The following is a 20,114-nucleotide window of genomic DNA, read 5'->3' as shown; positions in this document are numbered from 1 at the left end:
ATGTTATGCGCAACAAAATATTGTTGTCGTGATATCATTTGGATAAAAAAAAAACAATTTGTTGAATTTTAGTATTTTAAAATTTAATAATTTAAAAATGATGTGGTTCGTGGAGACTAAAAGTGGCCTAATCCAGAAGTTGCAGACGTGGCATCTTCCGCGTCTGTTGTTCCGCTCTCACGGACAGTAGAGAAAGGTCGCACAATCCCTGCAAGCTGCTTGATTATTATTTATGGCCTCTTCAACTCTCCACCCCCAATTCCCCACCCTCACTCTCCGCCGTCCGCAGCCGGCTTCCCTTTCCTGGCGGCGCACTTTGGCACCGGACTCCGTTGCGTCCACCTCCCCTCACTCCTCTTCCTCTGCTACGATTCTTACTTCTAAGGGTGATCCTTTGACTTCTTTTGACGCGCCATTTCGTACCATTGCTCTTTATTGTTGATAGAGTTTGTGACTCTTTAGCTTTGATTTAGGGAGGGGCAATGCGTCTTTGATCAAATGCGCCGCCGTAAATTTGGCCCCGGGGACTCCTGTGAGGCCTACCAGCATACTGGTGGTAGGCGCCACGGGCACTTTGGGCAGGCAGATTGTGAGGCGGGCGTTGGATGAAGGATATGATGTTAGGTGCCTCGTCAGGCCTCGCCCTGCTCCTGCTGATTTCCTACGTGACTGGGGCGCCACTGTTGTCAATGTAAACTCACTGCTTAATATGTGAGCTTGATGTTAGTACAGTAATCATTGAGTGAAGTGAGTTGTGTGCAAATCACGGTCCTACTAAACTTGTCCTAGGCGTTCATGTGTTTTTTAAGCGGTTTTTGGAATTTGGAGTGTGTGTTTTTTTCTTGTGCCTAAATGATGTCTATAACCCTGATGTTATAACTGTGATTTCTTGCACAGGGTAGATTTGGCGTTGCATACTTTCCCCAAAATGGAAGAATTCATGTTCTATCCTTTTTATTGATTTATTAAGGGTTACTTGTGTGTTTAGCGTGTCAATGTACTCATTTTTAACGTATAATCTGAAATTTAGGCATCTATGAAAATAATTACTGTCATGGTACGATAATGTACTGAATCAAAGTGTTTCTGTGCAGGCAGACTTGAGCAAACCTGAGACGATACCGGCCACATTGGTTGGTATCCATACAGTTATTGACTGTGCTACAGGACGACCGGAGGAACCCATAAAAACTGTGAGGATACTTGCCAACAATCTGATTATATTACCAATTACACAGTAGGATCGATGTAGGAGGGTTTATGAGTTTCTACAATAATTTCCATTTAATATTTTACATAAATCTGCCATACTTAGTTCAACTTCACTTTAGGTAGATTGGAAAGGAAAAGTTGCCCTCATTCAATGCGCAAAGGCCATGGGAATCCAAAAATTTGTCTTCTTTTCAATCCATAATTGTGATAAGCATCCTGAAGTTCCACTTATGGAGATCAAACACTGCACTGAGAAATTTATCCGCGATTCAGGACTGAATCACATTACTATCCGGCTATGTGGTTTCATGCAGGTGAATGCCCTCTTTTTGTTCAATGTTTGGTGTTTTTTAATTTTTTTTTCCAATTTCTTTGGTACTCTTTCCTTCCACATTGACGTGAATGCAATTGATAAATATAAGGCCTGATCAACTGAAAGACAATGAAAAATTACATCCAGTTTGTTACTACCTTGCTCTTTGACATGTTCTAGTTTGCGATTCTTCTCTCCGTACCATTTTTCTTCATCGTTTTGTTCTGTTTAATTACAACTCTTTGACATCTGAATTAGTTTATTCATTTCCTTTTGGTGTTAATATTTCCAGGGTCTGATTGGACAGTATGCGGTGCCCATATTGGAAGAGAAATCTGTTTGGGGTACTGATGCTCCCACACGAATAGCATATATGGATACCCAAGTAAACTATTATAGCTTAATCTGCTAATTTAGCATGTAATTAAAGTCCTCAAACAATTACCCTATATTTCCAGGATATTGCTCGATTAACATTTATAGCTATACGAAATGAGAATATCAACGGAAAACTCCTTACTTTTGCCGGGCCTCGTGCATGGACAACTCAAGAGGTAAAGAAGAATGACATGCCCTAAATTTGAGAAAAAGTTGTTTGTGGAGATGTGATAGTGGCTTTTTTCAACACTCGTGTTCTTGTGGCTTGAGATTGCGTTATTCATTCTTTCTCGTCCCAGCCATGCCACCGTTCACTAACTGTAGAATCAACTTTATGATTTGAAATCATCCTGGTGTTTTACAGGTGATAACCTTGTGCGAGAGACTCGCTGGTCAAGATGCAAACGTTACCACGGTTCCTGTCTCAATTTTAAGATTCACACGCCAGTTGACTCGTTTGTTTGAGTGGACCAACGACGTCGCTGATAGATTGGCATTTTCTGAGGTATTAATTGATTACTTGTTCCAGATTCTGCACTGCAACCACAATTATCCATGCAGTTTTTTTATAAGTTTAATTGAGACTGAGGCATGCCAATTTCTGTACCTGATCAAATTGGAATTATCGATTTTCTGAATAATCGTTAATGGATTTGCTTCATAAACAGTGGATGGACTGATGATATGTAGTTGGAATTTTGTTGGAATTGACACAAAACTCCAAATGATTTACTTCTTTTTTTGTAGGTTCTTAGTAGTGATACTGTTTTCTCCAACCCAATGGCTGAGACATACAATCTTCTTGGAGTTGATGCCAAAGATATTAGCACGCTAGAGAAATATCTGCAGGATTATTTCGCAAACATATTGAAGAAGCTGAAAAACCTCAAAGCACAGTCCAAGCAAACTGACATTTACTTTTGATCACAATTTCTCATACGGCAAGGTTTCTATTCTTTCTTGCATCATATAAAATTGTGTATGTATTGGGTTATTATCGTTTTTTAAAAACTCTTTTGAGAATGGATTGTTGTTGTTATTACCAAATTTTCTTATATCACGGAGAACTTTGATAGCGAAGTTTGTATTACAAAATGTCTGATTCTATTTAGCTGTCAAATTCCACATTATTTATTGCGACTTTAGAGGAACCTGCCAAGTGATTTTGAAATTGTGTTTTGATTTGTTTTAATTATGGGAATTATATGTATTTTTTTAAACCTGAAGTTTTTGAAAGTTAAATGCTATCAAAAGGGATTTTTATGATTAAAAAAAAGAAATTTTTCCCTCAAAATTGTGTGTGGTGGTCCCAGAGTTATTTGATCCTACTCGATCAAATAAGACAATATTTGGACAGCGATTTCATAATTGCTGGCGTTACAAAATAATCTCTCTTTTAACTTAGGAGTCTTGGACCAGTGGACCACCAATCAATTCATCCACACAATGATGATGTAAGTCTTTAAAAGCTTAGGATATGTTATTATTTCGTATTTAATATAGTAGCTAACAAATTTTTATGGGGTCTTATTAAAAGTAATTAAGTTATTTATATATTATTTTTACCAAAAAAAATTAAATTTAATTCTGTATACGTGTATTCTACAATAAATGCATGCAGTGTTGTGCAAGAAAAATACCCACGATTGGATACTTGCTTGAGATGATGATGATTCCATGTTTACAGGGACTGATTAGCAACAAGGAATTAGTTCCACAATCATCTATAATGATCCATCCATCCTTAGTCTGCCACGTGTCCTCTTGGGACAAGAACTTCTCCCAACCTATGTTAGAGATATATATTATTATGAACACGACGATAAGAATTTAAGCATTATCTGGTGTAATAAGTCAATTACTGATCAATAATCATTAGTTCGATTTTTTTATCGGTATTTTTTTTTATCTTGTCACACAATGCTTAGTGTGGTTTGCTAGCGTGATCGTTAGTTATTACGTTAGCAAGAAGTTGCATCGATTATTAAAAAAATGTATGTATTTATATAAAAATAGCATACAATTCATTATAATAATTAACTCAGTCAGAAGAAGAAAAGAATGGACTAATCACGTCACCGAGAATCCTCTGCCATTTATTTAATGTGTAAAGTTCGATATTCCACAGCTAAACCATCCTGAAACTCCTCCAAATCAAATCATTGATTCTTCCACAATTAATAAATTCATACCAACAACCTTCAACATGTATATATATATATATATATATATATATATGATCCCTCGTACTGTTTGTTCGAGTGATTTAAGTTTACAACTGCGACAATATACGCACGCGGCTCAACAATCCATTTAACTTGCATGTAATAAAGTTAAATATTGATGAAAAAGTGTGAAGATTAAGTTTTTGATCATTTGTTACCAAGTATTATATTACATTTCAAGAACAAACAGGGAAAGAAAGATACCTTTTTTATTTGTGTATATATATATATAGCTGTTCCAAATTATTCTCAAAACTGTATGTATTGTTGGGCTCTTTTCTTTTATAATCATAGTCTTGGGACCTGAAAGGGAGAGGGCGATTTTGATTATACATCGAGCAGAGAAGTAGAAGAGGGTATTTGAACAGTGTTGCAGAGTTTTGTGTAATGGGCTGCCTAGCTTCAAAGTTTCCTCGAGATGAGGCGCAGCCGGGGAACGATAAGGTCAAGGCGCACGGCCCAGCTCCAACTTCTATCGGTCGACACCAGCCCGCGGGACCCGACTCGGGGGTAGCTGCCACTGGGGTTCCATCCTTTTCCGAGTTCTCCTTTGCGGACCTCAAGTCTGCTACAAATAACTTCAGCCCCGATTTTATTGTCTCAGAAAGTGGTGAAAAAGCCCCGAATATTGTTTACAAAGGCCGCCTCCAGAACGGCCGGTTGATCGCCGTCAAGAAGTTTCCTAAGATGGCTTGGTTGGATCCGAAACAGTTTGCGGTATTGTAATTTTATGATACTCTATGTGTGTATCTAATCTGGTGGAATTCTATGCGCTACTGTAACAACGGAGGGATGTTGAAATAGTTGAGTTATGCCATGGATTGTTTTGTGTTGTAGGAGGAGGCATGGAGAGTCGGCATATTGAGGAACCAAAGGCTGGCGAATTTAATAGGATATTGCTGTGATGGTGATGAGAGGTTGCTGGTTGCAGAATACATGCCCAATGATACACTTGCTAAGCATTTATTTCATTGTATGTTATCCTTGTTTCTTGCATTTCTGAGATTTTTGCTTTAAGCATCAATAAACTTGTTATCATGACCAATCGATGAGTTCATATTATTCTACGAAATCTTTTCCTGAAGTGATAATTATCAATTGGGAACTAAAGTTGATATTTAGAAGAATATGATTTTTGGTAGGTGGTGGTTGTGATAATCGAGATTGCGAGCTAGCTGCATTACCTATAAATATATACCTATCCATCGTGACAGTTTTGAGTTGTGTTAGTATCCCATTAAATTTTATAGGGGAGAGTCAGACCATTGAATGGGCCATGCGCTTGAGAGTAGCACTCTATATAGCTGAAGCCTTGGCATACTGTAGCAATGAAGGTCATCCGTTGTATCACGACCTCAATGCATACAGGGTTCTCTTCGATGGGGTATTGTCTTATCTCTGGTTTGTTTTTATTGTTTGTACTAGTGTATTCTTGTGCTATCATTGTTTTCTTTAGACCTTGAAGGATGGAAATATGAGTGGACTTTGCAGGATGGTGATCCTAGGCTTTCATGTTTTGGCTTGATGAAAAACAGTCAGGATGGAAAAAGTTATAGCACAAATCTTGCCTACACTCCCCCAGAATACCTGAAAAATGGTAATTTCAGTTACATAAATTTGTGCTTGATGTGCTATTGCGGGAAACTCTTTATTTTGTTTGGGAAAATTTGTAGGTCTCCTTCTCGTACCACTTGAGCATCTTCCGACCTGTATTATAACCGACGTAATAGGATATTTGATTCTAATGGACGTTGATTTATGTTTTCCTGTTATATATAGCTTCTGCGACGACAACTTTCTTTTTAAAACTCTATGAAAAGCCATCATATATCCCAAAAGAGAGAGAAAATTAAAACTTGTGATATTTCCATTCTCATGACTCATTATTACTAGGGTTGCGTTAATATTATTGTTGATGTGTCAGGCTGTTAGCCATGAGCAAGCAACTGCTAGCTTCCATTTTCCATGCATAACTCTGTTTGTTTGTATCATAGGAAGGGTAACACCACAAAGTGTCATATACAGCTTTGGCACTGTACTCTTGGATCTGCTAAGTGGAAAGCACATTCCTCCAAGTCACGTGAGTAGCTTTTTTTTTAAAATGGGAGACATGGTACATTAAATTACTTTGCCACACATAAAAATCTAACTGAATCACATTATAAAAGGTGATATGAATGGCTGGTCCCTCCATATGTATGAATTATGATATTTCTGGAATGGTTTGTTAAACACGAATTATGTGCAGGCTCTTGATATGATACGGGGTAAAAACATCATTCTACTGATGGATTCACATTTGGAGGGAAGGTTTTCTACAGAAGAAGCTACGATTGTTGTTGGTCTTGCTTCTCGTTGTTTGCAATATGAACCTAGGGAAAGGCCTAATGTAAAGGATCTTGTTTCTACTCTTTCTCCACTACAGACAAAATCGGACGTATGAATCTTAACTCTATTCCTTATCTTTCCATTTGGTACTACTATTTTTATTATACTTGAGGGAATCTTTTTTTATTTTTAAATTACGAATCAGGCACCTCTAAAATAAAAGACATCAAGAATTCGTCATATAGTTATTGCTTTGTAGCCTTTTGTATGCTAAAAAAATTTCTTCCTCCCAACCTCACAGAGTTTAGTACAATTTAAGTCATCTCGATGACTAGCCATCCTTACTTAAGGTTTAAGAGCAATAAAATGTTTCTCATATACAAATAGCATGCCTCTTTTCCCTATGAATACTTTGTTTCAGATGTTGCATGAAGCTACGCTCGTTAGACATTGTCTCAGAAATTTGAAAGTGACTTGATGCAATTTGATGGCTTCAGGTTCCCTCTTATGTCATGCTTGGAATTTCGAAGCACATAGAAGCACCCGCAACACCTCAACGACCTCTTTCACCAATGGGTGAGGCCTGTTCTCGGATGGACCTCACAGCAATACACCAGATACTGGTGACCACCCACTATCGGGATGATGAAGGAACAAACGAGGTATCATGTCTCATAATTGTTGATGCTCGTGCACATCCCTCTAATTTTAGTTTCTATGTTTAAATGCCATTTTTCCATAATCCTCCAGTTGTCTTTTCAAGAATGGACCCAGCAGATGAGAGATATGTTAGATGCTAGAAAGCACGGAGATTATGCATTCCGTGACAAGGACTTTAAGACTGCTATTGATTGTTATTCACAGGTTTGGGCTTTCATTATTTCCTGCTGTTATGGGATGTGAATGAGTAATTGCTTGCGTATATAATTTAACTTAACGCAATTCATTTAACATCCCGGATTAATGGAGAGAAAATGTAAAGAAATGAAAACCATGTGGTGCTCCTTCTCATTTGTTGCTCAAGTCCCTCTTACTGCCTTGACTAGAGAGGCAAAATAAAATTTGACAAGTGAAAACAAGTTTAAAAAGAAAAATTTCAGATGTCGCCCTCTTTTGCACCTATGATAAGAGAGGTTTCAGCATCTCAGAATTCAGAAACCAAGCAATGGATACTTTTCTGAGTGGTTTGTTCGAGGGTAAACGAAGTGTTGTTTCTTTACATCACCTGCCCTTACCATGGTTTATTTTCTTATCGAATACGCAGTTTATCGTCGTAGGAACTATGGTTTCACCAACAGTGTATGCACGGCGTAGTTTATGTTATCTGATGTGTGATCAAGCTGATGTAGCCCTTCGAGATGCAATGCAAGCACAGATTGTGCATCCAGACTGGGCTACAGCTTTCTACATGCAGTCGGTTGCCCTTGCCAAACTGGATATGCACCAGGATGCTGCCGACATGTTAAAGGAGGCTACTGGACTCGAAGAAAAGAGGCAAAAAGCAGGTGGTAGAGGATGATCATCATTCTTCCATTAAAGTATGTATATTTTTTGGGGGTTAGATGGTAGCTTTTGTATTTTTCGCACAATTATAAAAGTACTTTGTCGCCCCATATGTTGTTGCATTAATTCTTCGCATATTTGAACTGCAGAGCACTTGCGAATGCCAGGAATTAGTTGTATATCTTGTGATAATGTATGTTTTTGTTTATGAATGGATTATTCATTTTATTTATGAACGAATTCTGCATATAGAGAGGACTTGTGGAGTGTTGCTAAGCGTTAAGTAAAGCTTAAGTTTCTTGGAGAATTGTAAGTTTTATAAGTTGAAAATTAATTTTTTTAATACCATTTAATAACAAATAAATAAAATTTTTATAGATATTAATTTCAAATAATTATTTTAATTAAGTTATCATATAAATAATTAAGCAAAGCAATTATTTCAATAATTAACAAAATTTTCTAAATTAAAATTTAAATACTAAATAAGACATTATGCCAACATTTTCTTTATCATTATTTCCATGGGTCGGGTTTTGTTTTAATGTGCATTCGAACTTTATGTCTCTTCTTATTGGGGGTTTATGTTTCGTGGTAATTTTTCAATCTTAGAATGTAATGTAAACAACCATTTTGATATTAAATTTTGAATAGTGATAAGAGTTATTTGTTGGTCATTATTTTATAGAAAAGTCATAAAGTATGATTGAGAGATAATTATTCAGATTATCTCTTGTATTGACAAGGCTTGATATATTGTATATCTATATGGATAGCTGGGAAATTTATTTTGGAAAAATGTCTGTGAGTGTTTGTAATCTTTCAAACTCTTGGTTATATAATGATAAGATGCAGTGAAGATTTGTTTAAACTTTTCTGATGAGATTTCGTGCAGATAGAGGATTGTTAAAGTCTATTTTATGATGGGAATATATAAGTTGAACGTGCACGACTTTGGTGGAGAAAAACACATATTGATCATCATGTATCATGACAACTACTACGAAAAGATTATGCCATCATCACTTTTATTATTCTAGTTTTGAGGTTTTTAGTTACTAGTGGTGTAAACACATTCAACACGTCCTAATTCATTTCTCCGGAGAGCGAGGAGAGAATTGTCCATGTTATCGAATGAAGTTCGATTGAGGCAGACCACGAAGACAAGTGGTGCTCGCCAAATGAAGTATACTGAGTTTGTTCGTCATAGAGACGTCAATAAAAAGATAGAGTCTTTTTAGTTTAAACAAGTAAAGCCTTAAATGCAATTTTCACTGTTGTTAATGCTAAGTCAATTTAAACTGATGTCCTCTTGTGAATCTGCAAAGGAAGCATGAGACATTCTTTTAACTGCGTATGAATGTATGATTGCTGTAAAAGTTTCTAAGCTTCGAATTCCCGCTTCTAAGTTTGAAGAGTCAAGGATGCATGAAAATGAAACAATTGCTGATTTCAATGCCAAGTTGTGTGACATAGTAAATAAGGTATTTTCTCTGGGAGAAAAATACTCTGATTCAAAGCTCCTACGAAAAATTTTAAGATCTCTTCCTAAAAGATTCGACATAAAAGTGGTGGCAATTGAAGAGGCAAAAGATGTTGTCTTCTTGACCATGTTCAATCCGAATGTGCTAAAACTCAAAAGAAAGAAACAAGCCTTGACTACCATTTGGAGTGACACAGAATCTGAAAGAAGTCACGAGGAGAACGAGGAACATGTTAGCAATCATATTGCTTTGAATGTCTATACAAATATGTCTGGAAAAGAAGTGCTGGAAGAATTCTGCCAAGAACCTATCGTATAGGATGTTGCAACAAGCAGCGGGACAACATCAAGACAATTAAACTTTGAGACTAAAAGTGACTCAGACGTAGATGAAAACAATGTTTTTGGGGAAGGAAAATTCAAATAAGCTTATAAAGAAATGTATAGGATGTGATATTAGTCACCAAAAGGAACATAAAGTTGACGGAAATAATGAAATCACTTCAAAGTTAGAAAGAAAAATTGAAAAAACTGGTACTTGAGCATTCATTTTTTCCTACAAAAAGTCAAAATAAATTGAATGACTCGTTGAATGAACTTCATCACTTACAAGAACGAGTTTGATACTCACGGGAAATTTATGATCCGATCCACGCAAGCGTCACTAATCCAGACGCGGGTTTTGAAGTTACCCTGAGCCTGAAATAACAAAAAAGATCGTTAAGAGGGGGCCAGGAGGGCGTCCTGGCGTCGCCCCTCCGACGCTCAAGTCAGTGACTGAGGATATATGGGGAGCAGTTAAGGGTGCGGCTGAAAACAATATAGTGAATGAAAAATCATAATTTATAGGAGAATACCTGGGCTTTTGATGGGCTTATTTTCCACTTGGGCTAGAGATGCGCCAGGGATAATAGGGCCTTTGATGGACCTGTCTTCTATAATGGGGCCCTAAGATGGGTCTGTCTTCCATGGGCTATCAGAGTTTAATTTGTTTAATGTGGGAACCACAAATCTAGATCATGTTTTATCTTTGCAGAGGCAAATGGTGATCAAACTGTGCTCGGATTTGGCGAAAATACTTCTGCCTCAAGGATATTATTCGTGAAAGAAAGCACCAAAGAGCAATCACTGACTCAAAAATTTGGTGGTAAGTGTACTAAATTTTTTCATGTTTGTCTTCTTTGTGGAATATCTAGACACACAAGACCGAGATGCCATAAATATATAAATACTTTGAAAAAGAGATGTTATTCAAGAATGTAAATTTCCAAATATCTAGATCAACTCATAAAAATAGAAATTATTTGTGTCGGCCGATCATTAGAAAAATATGAGTTAAAAAATCTGTGTATATATGTGTCGGCACTTGATTCTATCAGATTTGAAATACTTCGAAAACTTTGGATATACGTGTCGTGTAAAAATTCTTTTTCTTGAGATAAAAATAATACATTTTGAATATTTGAGCTTTGGAGTTTAGAAAATTGATTTTTGACTTGAGTTGAGTTATGTTTTGAGATTAATAAATTCTGACTAGAATTTTGAATGTTCTTCCTTGACGTTGATAAATTATATGAATTTAACTCGAGAATTAGTTTAGATAAGTCTTTGTATGATAATATTTTATATTTAATGGATTTATTTAATATCTGAACATGACAATGATGTAAATTTTTTGACTGAATCACATAAAAATCATGGTGTCTGTGTTTTTTGTTTTATTATTCACAACACACTTAATAAACAATGATGAACGAGTCATGAACACTGCAAAAAACACAAAGTACTCCACTATTATTATGCATGTTAGCAGGTCATATTGTTCTTTACATCATGATCCGTTAGGAAGGCCCTTTACTCAATATTCCCAGATTATAAAACACAAAATCGTGCCGACATCCGAACTCGATTCCTTACTGTCAAGACCCGAATGGAAGCCTAAGATATGAATATACACACAGAATATTATATATGTATTGATATATATAAACATATATTAGTAGTTTACGATTAGCACAGTGGCAAGAAATTTGCGCAGTTATCAAGCCAAGGACTTCTCAATTGTGCCCAGAAAGAGTCTTGAGTCCAGTCCATGTCCAGTTTAGGCAGCTGCAGATCCACCAAATTCTCAAGCCCATTAGGCAAATTCAACTTGCTACAAGCTCTCCCTGATCCTGCTGTATAATCCATACTTGACGCCTCCTCTACTAGAAATGTTGTGTCATGTTCATATTCTTTCTTGAATCCCATGTCAATACTTTGGCTCTTGACCTGCTCCTCGATTTGGTCGCAGGACGAGATGGAGTCCATGGCTGGTTCTTCCATTGCAGCCATCTGCTCCAGCGCCTTCAGGGAGGTCGCCTTTCTGTATACTTTACACAATACTATGTCCTGCATTAAAAATATCAAGCAAGAAAACCAACTCAGAATATTAACCAAATTCATAAGATATAGCACTATTAATCAAGTAGAGAGATGTCTTTGCTTACCTTGTGTGGAAGTGGGGACTGATGAGAGAATGTATCCGGTAACCGATATTCATTCATGATCCAATCAGTCTTTCTTCCTCGCGGAGCTCTGCCCTCATAGAACACCAGAGTTTTCCTGAATCCCAGTATCTTCTTGGGATCCGATAGGCTCAGTATTTTTCGGTCCGACCCGGTTGCCTTCCAGAAGCCACACTCAGTGGTACGGTTAGGCCTGCCTCCACTCCCGTGTTTCTTGTCCCTAGGCACGAAGAAGTACCATTCTCTCTCACCAATTTTCGCTAGCCCTGTCCAGTTTTGATTTTTCATTGATCAAATGATTTCTTGTTCTTCTTCTGTGTTAAAACTTAAAAGAAACAGGTTGTTTAATTTATATACATATATAACCTGGCAACTCCCGGGGATGATGATTGTAGATGTTCAAGATTCCGATGATATCGCCCCGCAGTTTCTTGCCAATCACCCTGGTTTTGAGGTAAAAATTGAGCAACTCTTCCTCAGTGGGGTGAAACCTGAACCCCGGCAACTCCAGCTCGAATCTTGATTCATCCATTCTTATGTTTTCATGTGTGTATATATTGCTACTACTCCTTGCGCAGGATATTTCTGTGAAGTATGGCTTCTTCCTAGTGTATATATATATATATATAACGATGAGTGTGGTAAAACCGAAAGAGACTCACGTGAAGACTAAATTCACGCGGTTTTTAGACTACTGTTCTTCGTTCTTGACCCCTAGCACTTTAGTTTTTGAATCAATAAAAGCTTACTCAATTAAATTCGATATATCTGAACTCGTTTTTTGTTAATGTGGGTTGTCTTTTTCGTGGTTTTTAACATGAAAAAATATTACTTTTTATGTTAACATTATTATTTTTTAATGTGAATATCGGTATGATTCATCCGTCTCACAGATAAAGATTCGTAAGACCGTCTCACAAATATCTACTTTGTCTATAATATTAAAATCCAAAAAAAAAATGTTATAAAGAATTATGAATTTCAAAGATAAACAAATTTTAGATAGTTATTTCTATTTATTCACAAAAAAATCTTATGAAAATTATTTATAAAAATCTTGATATTAATATAATCTCTAAGTTTTTTATAAAAAAAATTGTTAATCATCAGACCAAAAATGTTATATATATATATATATATTTTTTTTTTTACACACACAATATGTCTAGACACGCTTCCAAAAGGAGTGTTTGAGTTAGTGAAATAGAGGTATAGTCATAAGTTTGATTCTCTTTCAACAAATTTTTGAACGAGTTTGTTATACACGTAGAATTTGTCTACTATGAATTATGGCGTTTTATAAAAACAAATATAAATAAATAAATATATTTATTTATATCAGTGAATGAAATTAGAAAGACCGGTGGATCTTTCGGAACTGCGTCAATCTTTGAATCAGTCATGCAAGAAAATCCCTTACTCTGATAATTGTCACTTTCTTTTAATGGAAATTGAGCTTTACATTTGCCGGATGACTTGGAAACAACTTATTGAAATTATAATAGTATTTCTGGCTATTTTTTAATGCATATCTCATTATAAAAAAAACTCTTGATATTAAATTTGCAGTTAATTGAGATATATTTTCTAATAGCTTACAAAGTCTTGAAGTCTATACCAAATCACATCTTTTATCAATAGTTGATTTCTTGTGAAACGATCTCACGAATCTTTATCTGTGAGACGAGTCAATCCTACCGATATTCACAATAAAAAGTAATATCCTTACCATAAAATTAATATTTTTTCATGAATGATCCAAATATTAAAATATTCGTCTCACAAAATACGACTCATGATACCGTCTTACACAAATTTTTGTCTCATATCAATTACACATGTCACGTTTCATTAATCTTTTGTTCCAAATATATAGGCATATATCTATATAATATGTTCTTCATATTGTAAATGAATTATTAATTAATATTTAAAAGAGATTTATAGACTTGAAGAAAATTATACATACGGATGGAAAATAAAATTAAAAAAAGGCATGTTTTATTTAATAATAATCAAATAAAAGATTAGTTTTTGTTCCTGGTTCAATGGTAAAACCGCGTATTTTGCGCATCATTGTACTTGGAATGAGAATGAAAACAGCAGAGTCAGGAGAATTCGAGTGACTTGACTTGGAAGTCTTCTCCCACACACACAGACGCACACCTCTTTCTTTCCTTTGAATTTCTTCACAGCTTCCCTTTTGACCAGGGGTGTTCAATGGTAAAACCGAACCGAACCGACCGATGAACACCCCTACTTTTGACATATTTCGAAAACTTATATTAATTTTTTTATTTTATTTAGATTTATGATACTATAATATATTTTAGTTTCCCTTTTACGTGCATGCATATTATATTTTAATAGAAATTTAATTAAATATGTTTTTCATGTATTTTTATTCTCAGAGTTCTTAAAACAATCATACTGTGTTCATTAATGTCACATATCTTGTATATAGTATGAATGTAAAACTATATTTATGATCATGTAATTTACGTTTTTTGTGTTGTTGCTGAATAATTTACGGTCTTAATATACTAATTTATGTTTTTTTTTCTATTTTAGTCGTTTTTCATTAGAATGATATTGTGACAGATATTGGTGATGTGTTCGATATTACGATATCATTATGTTGAAACAAAACTAAAATTACAAAAAAAAGAAAAAAAAGTACAATATAATAAAATAAGATTATGAATTGATAGAGAACAAAATGAAAAATATTCATATTATATAATAAAATTATGATTTTGCTGTAACAATAAAAAAAAATCACATCAACTTAAAGTCAAATATCTAAAAGATTTCTTTCTGGAAAAACAAAATATCTAAACGATTTTTACATAAGATTAATTTTCTAAGCATTTTCATATTATATTATAAGAAAAGTTGATATTTTGATCATGTAACTTACTTGTTTTTTTTCTTTTATACAATTTTTCAGTTTGGTCTTCATCCAATAATTTGGCTTGTATTTTGATTTTGGTCGTTTTTTTTTTTTTTCGAAAGCACTAAATCTAACAAACATTATTTATCTCATATTGATTCTCTCTTATGTAACTTATATGATCCAAATAAAATTCATTTTACGCAAAAATAAAAAATAAAACAAAACAACCCTCCAGTTTTTTTATTTTTCTTAAGTAGATTTTAATATATACAACATACTATTTATTGTCATCACATGAGCTACGTAGGAGAGTATATATATCAAATAACTAACAATAGTTGGCTTTAGTGATTTAAAAAAAGAGTGGTTATCATGTGAGACCGTCTCACGGATCTTAATCTGTATATTCACAATAAAAAATAACACTCTTAACATAAAAAGTAATTCTTTTTAATGGATGATCCAAATAATAGATTTGTCTCACAAATACGACCCGTGAGCCCGTCTCACACAAGTTTTTGTCTTAAAAAAAGACCAAAATCAAAAAATAATTTAAATTAATGGATAAAAACCAAATTCAGACAAATTATATAAAAAAAACATAATCATAACCTTATTTTTTTCCCTTATATTATATCTAAAGAAATCTAGAAATAACCACTCCATCAATTTATATCTCTTTGCGTGGTTTTCTAGTCCATTTAATTCTCTCTTTGGTGATGCCATCTATTTCAATCTTCTCTTACTTTGAAACTACGTGCCAGCGACCTTGAAATTATACTTGGAAGTTCGATGGAAGATTCTAATTTTCAGATATTTATAAATTGGAATAACATTTATTTCCTCGTTTTTTCCAATTTTTAAATATTTGTCAAAGTCTCATATATAATCATTAGATTAATCACTCCGGATTTTATATCAGATCTACGTGGAAAATTTTAAAAGACATAAAATCTTGTAAAATATGTAAATAGGTTAATATATCCTCTATTTTTTGTATATATAAATCAATCACATATATCCCCTATTTTTAAAAAAAAATCATATCTTATTTCTACATATCGTTGTAATTCACGTCTTATCTTTAATTTAATCAATTAAATCAAAAAATTTATTATTTTAAATATTTTAATAATCACATTATTATTTTTATTTAAACAGTCTTTTCTCCACCCAACTAAACAAAATCAGATCGTCGTTGAACTCTATTTGGCCATTTGGCAGAAATATTTTTTGTGATTTTAACATGTTTTTACATTATTTATTTATTTATTTTCCATTTCATTATTTAGATTTGAATTGACTTGGGAGAATTCCTATTTCATTTAATTTTCAAAATTGATTTAGTACTTGGTAACATATCACATATATAATGTACTAAAGTCAAGGGGATACTTTAGAAAATTGAAACAACGGATTTCAATTTGCATCGTTTCTTTCATTGGATACTACGCAATATTAACTAAAAACATGGTACTCAAAATAAATAAATGCTTTATTTGGTTTAAACCAAATTTCCAATTCTAAATTTTGTTAAAATCTATTGCTGACATACACATAAATTTGAACAACGAATCTCGTAAAATATTCCATCAAAAACCTCAGTCAATATCGAATAAACAGTAGAAGACAGAACATATGAGGAACATTGCATAAACCAGACGCCCATTCATCATATGACACGGGTCGTATTTGTGAGACGAATCTCTTATTTGGGTCATCCATGGAAGAATATTACTTTTTATGCTAAGAATATTACTTTTTATTGTGAATATGGATAGGGTTGACCCGTCTCACAGATTATGATCCGTGAGACGGTCTCACATAAGACTCACTCTCATCATATTTATTCATGTATGGAGTGTATTATATGATATATATACACAATATAACCTAACATTCATATTCAACCAAGCCGTACTACTGGTGGGCTATGTGGCTATTCATGGGACATTGAATCTAGTATGTATACTACGGATACGAGGATACGAACAACTACTGGTGGGCTATGTGGCTATTCATGGTACATTGAATCTAGTATGTATACGACTGATACGAGGATACGATGATATGACAAAACGACACATGTAAAGGGCGGGATGGGTATCATGAGATGTTGTAACTAGCATGTGAGTATGTTGATAAGATAATACAAATAGTTGGGATGTTAGGAAGAACTAGCATGTGAGAGTAACATGTTAGGGATGGGAAAACTGGAATTTTCCCATTTCTCACCAAACTAAGTAAGAGGGAGATATACACCACAAAAAACAATTAGTTACCTTGGAAACATTGGCTGAAATCCAAGGCAAGCAGAGCCAGACAGACCTGGCAGATGATCATTCGAATATAATCATGAATTTTAAAGGAAGTTGTATCCAATAATCAGGTAAACATAATATTATATAATCAGAGGTGAAAACCACATTGAATACAACACAAAAGATACAATCAGAAGCGATTCCTTCCGCTAAGAAAAACATGGTTGGATGAGTAATCATAGAGTACGCAACTATATATATTTTTTCAGATGAAAAGAACATTAAAATTCTTCATTTTGCCTTTTCTGGGCTTCCGATCTTTTTTCAAACCAGAGAGATTTCAGGGTGTTGCAATGCAGCGAACCCCACTTGCGGTGACTGTTCGAGCTCCCAATTTAACCTCATCACCACTTCATCTTCAACAGCCACGTAGTCCTACACACATTTCCATTCAGAAACAGCAATTTAAATTTCAAACGAATTCATCCCTTCTGATCTTTGCCTTGTTTGGTGGAAACATTTAAGGTTCTGGTGCTGAAACTGTTACATATTACAAGCATGTGAGTGAAGAAAAGCTAGAGGTAATCATCAACCGACCTCCAGTTTCTGAATGAGGTCTTTGGCGTCTGGTGCAGACACAAAGATGTGACGCTGAGAAGGCTTTATGAAGCCATCATCCACTGCTTTGTCGATGAAAGTGAGAAGATAGTTGTAATAGCCATCGACATTAAGCAAACCCACCTGATCATGAAATTACCAAGTTGTGTTTGATTAATAGCGTGATTTCACACTCTAAAAAATCAAGAAATAAAACTTACAGGCTTATCATGGATGCCTAGCTGAGCCCATGTAATGACCTCCAACAACTCCTCCAAAGTCCCATAGCCACCTGCACAAAGCAGGCCCACATGAGATTGGACTAAAAAAGAACCATTCCCAGGAGATCATTGAGGTGAAATCTTGCCAAATTCAGTCATCATGCATGTAAGGACAGTACAAGACAAATGAACGAGCTAATGTTGTTCACCAGAACCTGGCAAAGCAATAAAGCAATCAGAGTGGCGGGCCATCTCGGCCTTCCTTTGGTGCATATCAGCCACCATTCTCACTTCCCCTACAGTCTCACCCGCTTTCTGCATCACCATAACCCAGGATATATATCTCAAAATTTCGCCCACCCTCAAAATATTATTTTGCATATAAATCATAACTACTAATCGACCAAAACTTATTTAATTACCTCTTTGCCAACCAATGGTTTCGGTATAATCCTGCATTTTGGTAACAAACTCCCAAGATTAGAGAGGCACGGTGGATAAACATTTAAGAAATCAACTGAATAGTAGATGCATCAGCAAGTAGTACCCAAGAACATGACCTCCACCGCGGTGAACAGCTTGGGAAACCAAACCCATTAGCCCAATACTTCCTCCACCATACACAAGATCCAACCTTTTAGCCACCTTCATGTCAAAAAAAAATTAAACCATCTTGGTAATCACAATTCATGCAGAGATATAATATCAGCAGCCAAGTATAGAGTTTAAAATAAACATGTTAAGTAATTCTTCTTGTACCAGCTGTTGCCCTAGCTCCAGTGCTGCTTCTGTGTAGCACTCCCGCTTCCCGGAACTACTTCCACAAAATACACAAACCCTTTTGAATCGTGATTTTGCATGGTTCTCTTCCATCGCTTATTTCTTGTTTTGCGTCGAAAACGTTGTCTTTAGCTAATGTATTGTTTCTTCTCAGCGTTTATATTTGACTGTATTTTTCGCATTGATCGTTAGGATGAAGATTTGGACTAGTTCTTGTACGAACACACCAGCAACTATATATATTGTCATTTCTTGGAAATAACATTTAGAAAAAAAATAATTATTAATTACAAATATGCATATATAGTATAATATAATTATATTTTTTTGGTTGGTATATGTTAATGTATGATTTTTGTCTATTAATTAAAATTTCTTCTATTTTTGTTTTTCCTATAAGAATTTTTATATTACGTCAAAAAATTGTGACGTTTCATTAAAGAAAATAGATAAAGCTGTGACCAGAAATATTATTGACGTAATCTTACCAAAAAATATTAAAAATGAAAACAAAATTATAATTAATAAAGTAAAACGGTAAATTAACCAGTAATGAGATTAAAAAATATGGTCAATGGTTATTTTTAAAAATATGTCATGTAAAACTAGTAAAAAAGAGATCGTCTTATTAATTTTTACTTGTGAGATGGGTCAATCTTATTGATATTCACAATAAAAAGTAATAATCTTAGCATAAAAATTAATATTTTTTCATGGATGACTCAAATAAGAGATCCGTCTCACAAAAAATACAACTCGTGAGACCGTCTCACAAAAATTTTTACCCAAGTAAAATAAACACAACTCGAGCTCACTCATGAAATATGAGTATCTAATTGTAAAATACTGTTTGCTCTGATATTATTTTTGAAATTCAATTAGAACAATAGACACCTTTAATTAATGGGATGAGACTTGAGAATGACCGAAAAATTAAATATACATCTGGTCAAGAATATATAGTAATTGCCACAAAATCAGGGAAGTGGGATGAGATTGGCAAATTAATAAAAAAATAAAAAAGTTATATTAAAAAAAGTATAAAATTCTTCCTTTTATTTAAAATTATAACAAAAAATATTCAATTTTAATATTTTAAACATTATGTTTAACAAATTGTACGATTGACGCTGCACAAAACCATTTTTTCCCCTAAATTCCGATGTCGCTCTCAACCTCCATGCATACATCTGAATCAAAAGGAATAGTACATCCCTGCAACAGAGAAGATAAGACTAGAATCTATATATATATATAAGCGTGTCTCATGTGAGACCGTCTCACGGATCTTAATCTGTACGACGAGTCAATCCTACCCATATTCACAATAAAAAGTAATATTCTTGGCATAAAAGTAATAGTTTTTCATTGATGATCCAAATAAAAGATTCGTCTCATAAATATGACCCT

The 20,114-nt window shown here is 34.4% G+C and overlaps 4 protein-coding genes across 6 annotated transcripts; 2 read left to right on the top strand and 2 right to left on the bottom strand.

The window, feature by feature from the left end:
* Positions 1–147: 147 nt before the first annotated feature.
* On the top strand, positions 148–3,795 carry LOC140817765 (protein HIGH CHLOROPHYLL FLUORESCENCE PHENOTYPE 244, chloroplastic-like). 3 transcript variants are annotated; one of them, XR_012114883.1, is made up of 10 exons: positions 148–386; positions 474–691; positions 1,095–1,193; positions 1,332–1,526; positions 1,818–1,910; positions 1,984–2,079; positions 2,268–2,408; positions 2,651–2,849; positions 3,309–3,357; positions 3,591–3,795. XR_012114883.1 is itself a non-coding variant. In XM_073177549.1 (9 exons), exons 1-8 carry the CDS (start codon positions 233–235, stop codon positions 2,825–2,827), a joined length of 1,173 nt encoding a protein of 390 aa, XP_073033650.1. In that variant the 5' UTR covers positions 149–232; the 3' UTR covers positions 2,828–2,849; positions 3,591–3,795. The 3 variants fall into 3 exon arrangements, 2 of the variants coding, with proteins under 2 accessions (XP_073033650.1, XP_073033649.1); XM_073177549.1 differs by lacking the exon at positions 3,309–3,357 and having other exon boundaries at positions 149–386; XM_073177548.1 differs by lacking the exons at positions 3,309–3,357; positions 3,591–3,795 and having other exon boundaries at positions 149–386; positions 2,651–3,014.
* Positions 3,796–4,180: 385 nt separating this feature from the next.
* LOC140817763 (serine/threonine-protein kinase BSK1-like) lies at positions 4,181–8,191 on the top strand. The gene is made up of 9 exons (XM_073177547.1): positions 4,181–4,845; positions 4,966–5,101; positions 5,379–5,512; positions 5,620–5,725; positions 6,123–6,208; positions 6,377–6,565; positions 6,954–7,118; positions 7,207–7,320; positions 7,721–8,191. Exons 1-9 carry the CDS (start codon positions 4,516–4,518, stop codon positions 7,973–7,975), a joined length of 1,515 nt encoding a protein of 504 aa, XP_073033648.1. The 5' UTR covers positions 4,181–4,515; the 3' UTR covers positions 7,976–8,191.
* Positions 8,192–11,217: 3,026 nt separating this feature from the next.
* LOC140818116 (NAC domain-containing protein 6-like) lies at positions 11,218–12,555 on the bottom strand. The gene is made up of 3 exons (XM_073177971.1): positions 12,316–12,555; positions 11,932–12,215; positions 11,218–11,833 (listed from the first exon to the last, which is right to left on the bottom strand). Exons 1-3 carry the CDS (start codon positions 12,479–12,481, stop codon positions 11,453–11,455), a joined length of 831 nt encoding a protein of 276 aa, XP_073034072.1. The 5' UTR covers positions 12,482–12,555; the 3' UTR covers positions 11,218–11,452.
* Positions 12,556–17,223: 4,668 nt separating this feature from the next.
* LOC140817730 (cytokinin riboside 5'-monophosphate phosphoribohydrolase LOG5-like) lies at positions 17,224–18,867 on the bottom strand. The gene is made up of 7 exons (XM_073177479.1): positions 18,684–18,867; positions 18,472–18,569; positions 18,347–18,377; positions 18,140–18,239; positions 17,925–17,995; positions 17,704–17,847; positions 17,224–17,541 (listed from the first exon to the last, which is right to left on the bottom strand). Exons 1-7 carry the CDS (start codon positions 18,795–18,797, stop codon positions 17,431–17,433), a joined length of 669 nt encoding a protein of 222 aa, XP_073033580.1. The 5' UTR covers positions 18,798–18,867; the 3' UTR covers positions 17,224–17,430.
* Between the last annotated feature and the right edge of the window lie 1,247 nt (positions 18,868–20,114).

The sequence above is a fragment of the Primulina eburnea genome, chromosome 17 (genome assembly GCF_022965805.1).
Source record: "Primulina eburnea isolate SZY01 chromosome 17, ASM2296580v1, whole genome shotgun sequence".
In the NCBI taxonomy this organism is placed as follows: domain Eukaryota; kingdom Viridiplantae; phylum Streptophyta; class Magnoliopsida; order Lamiales; family Gesneriaceae; genus Primulina; species Primulina eburnea.
Note: the sequence above shows the minus strand (reverse complement) of the source record. Positions and strands in the feature narration are given on the sequence as shown.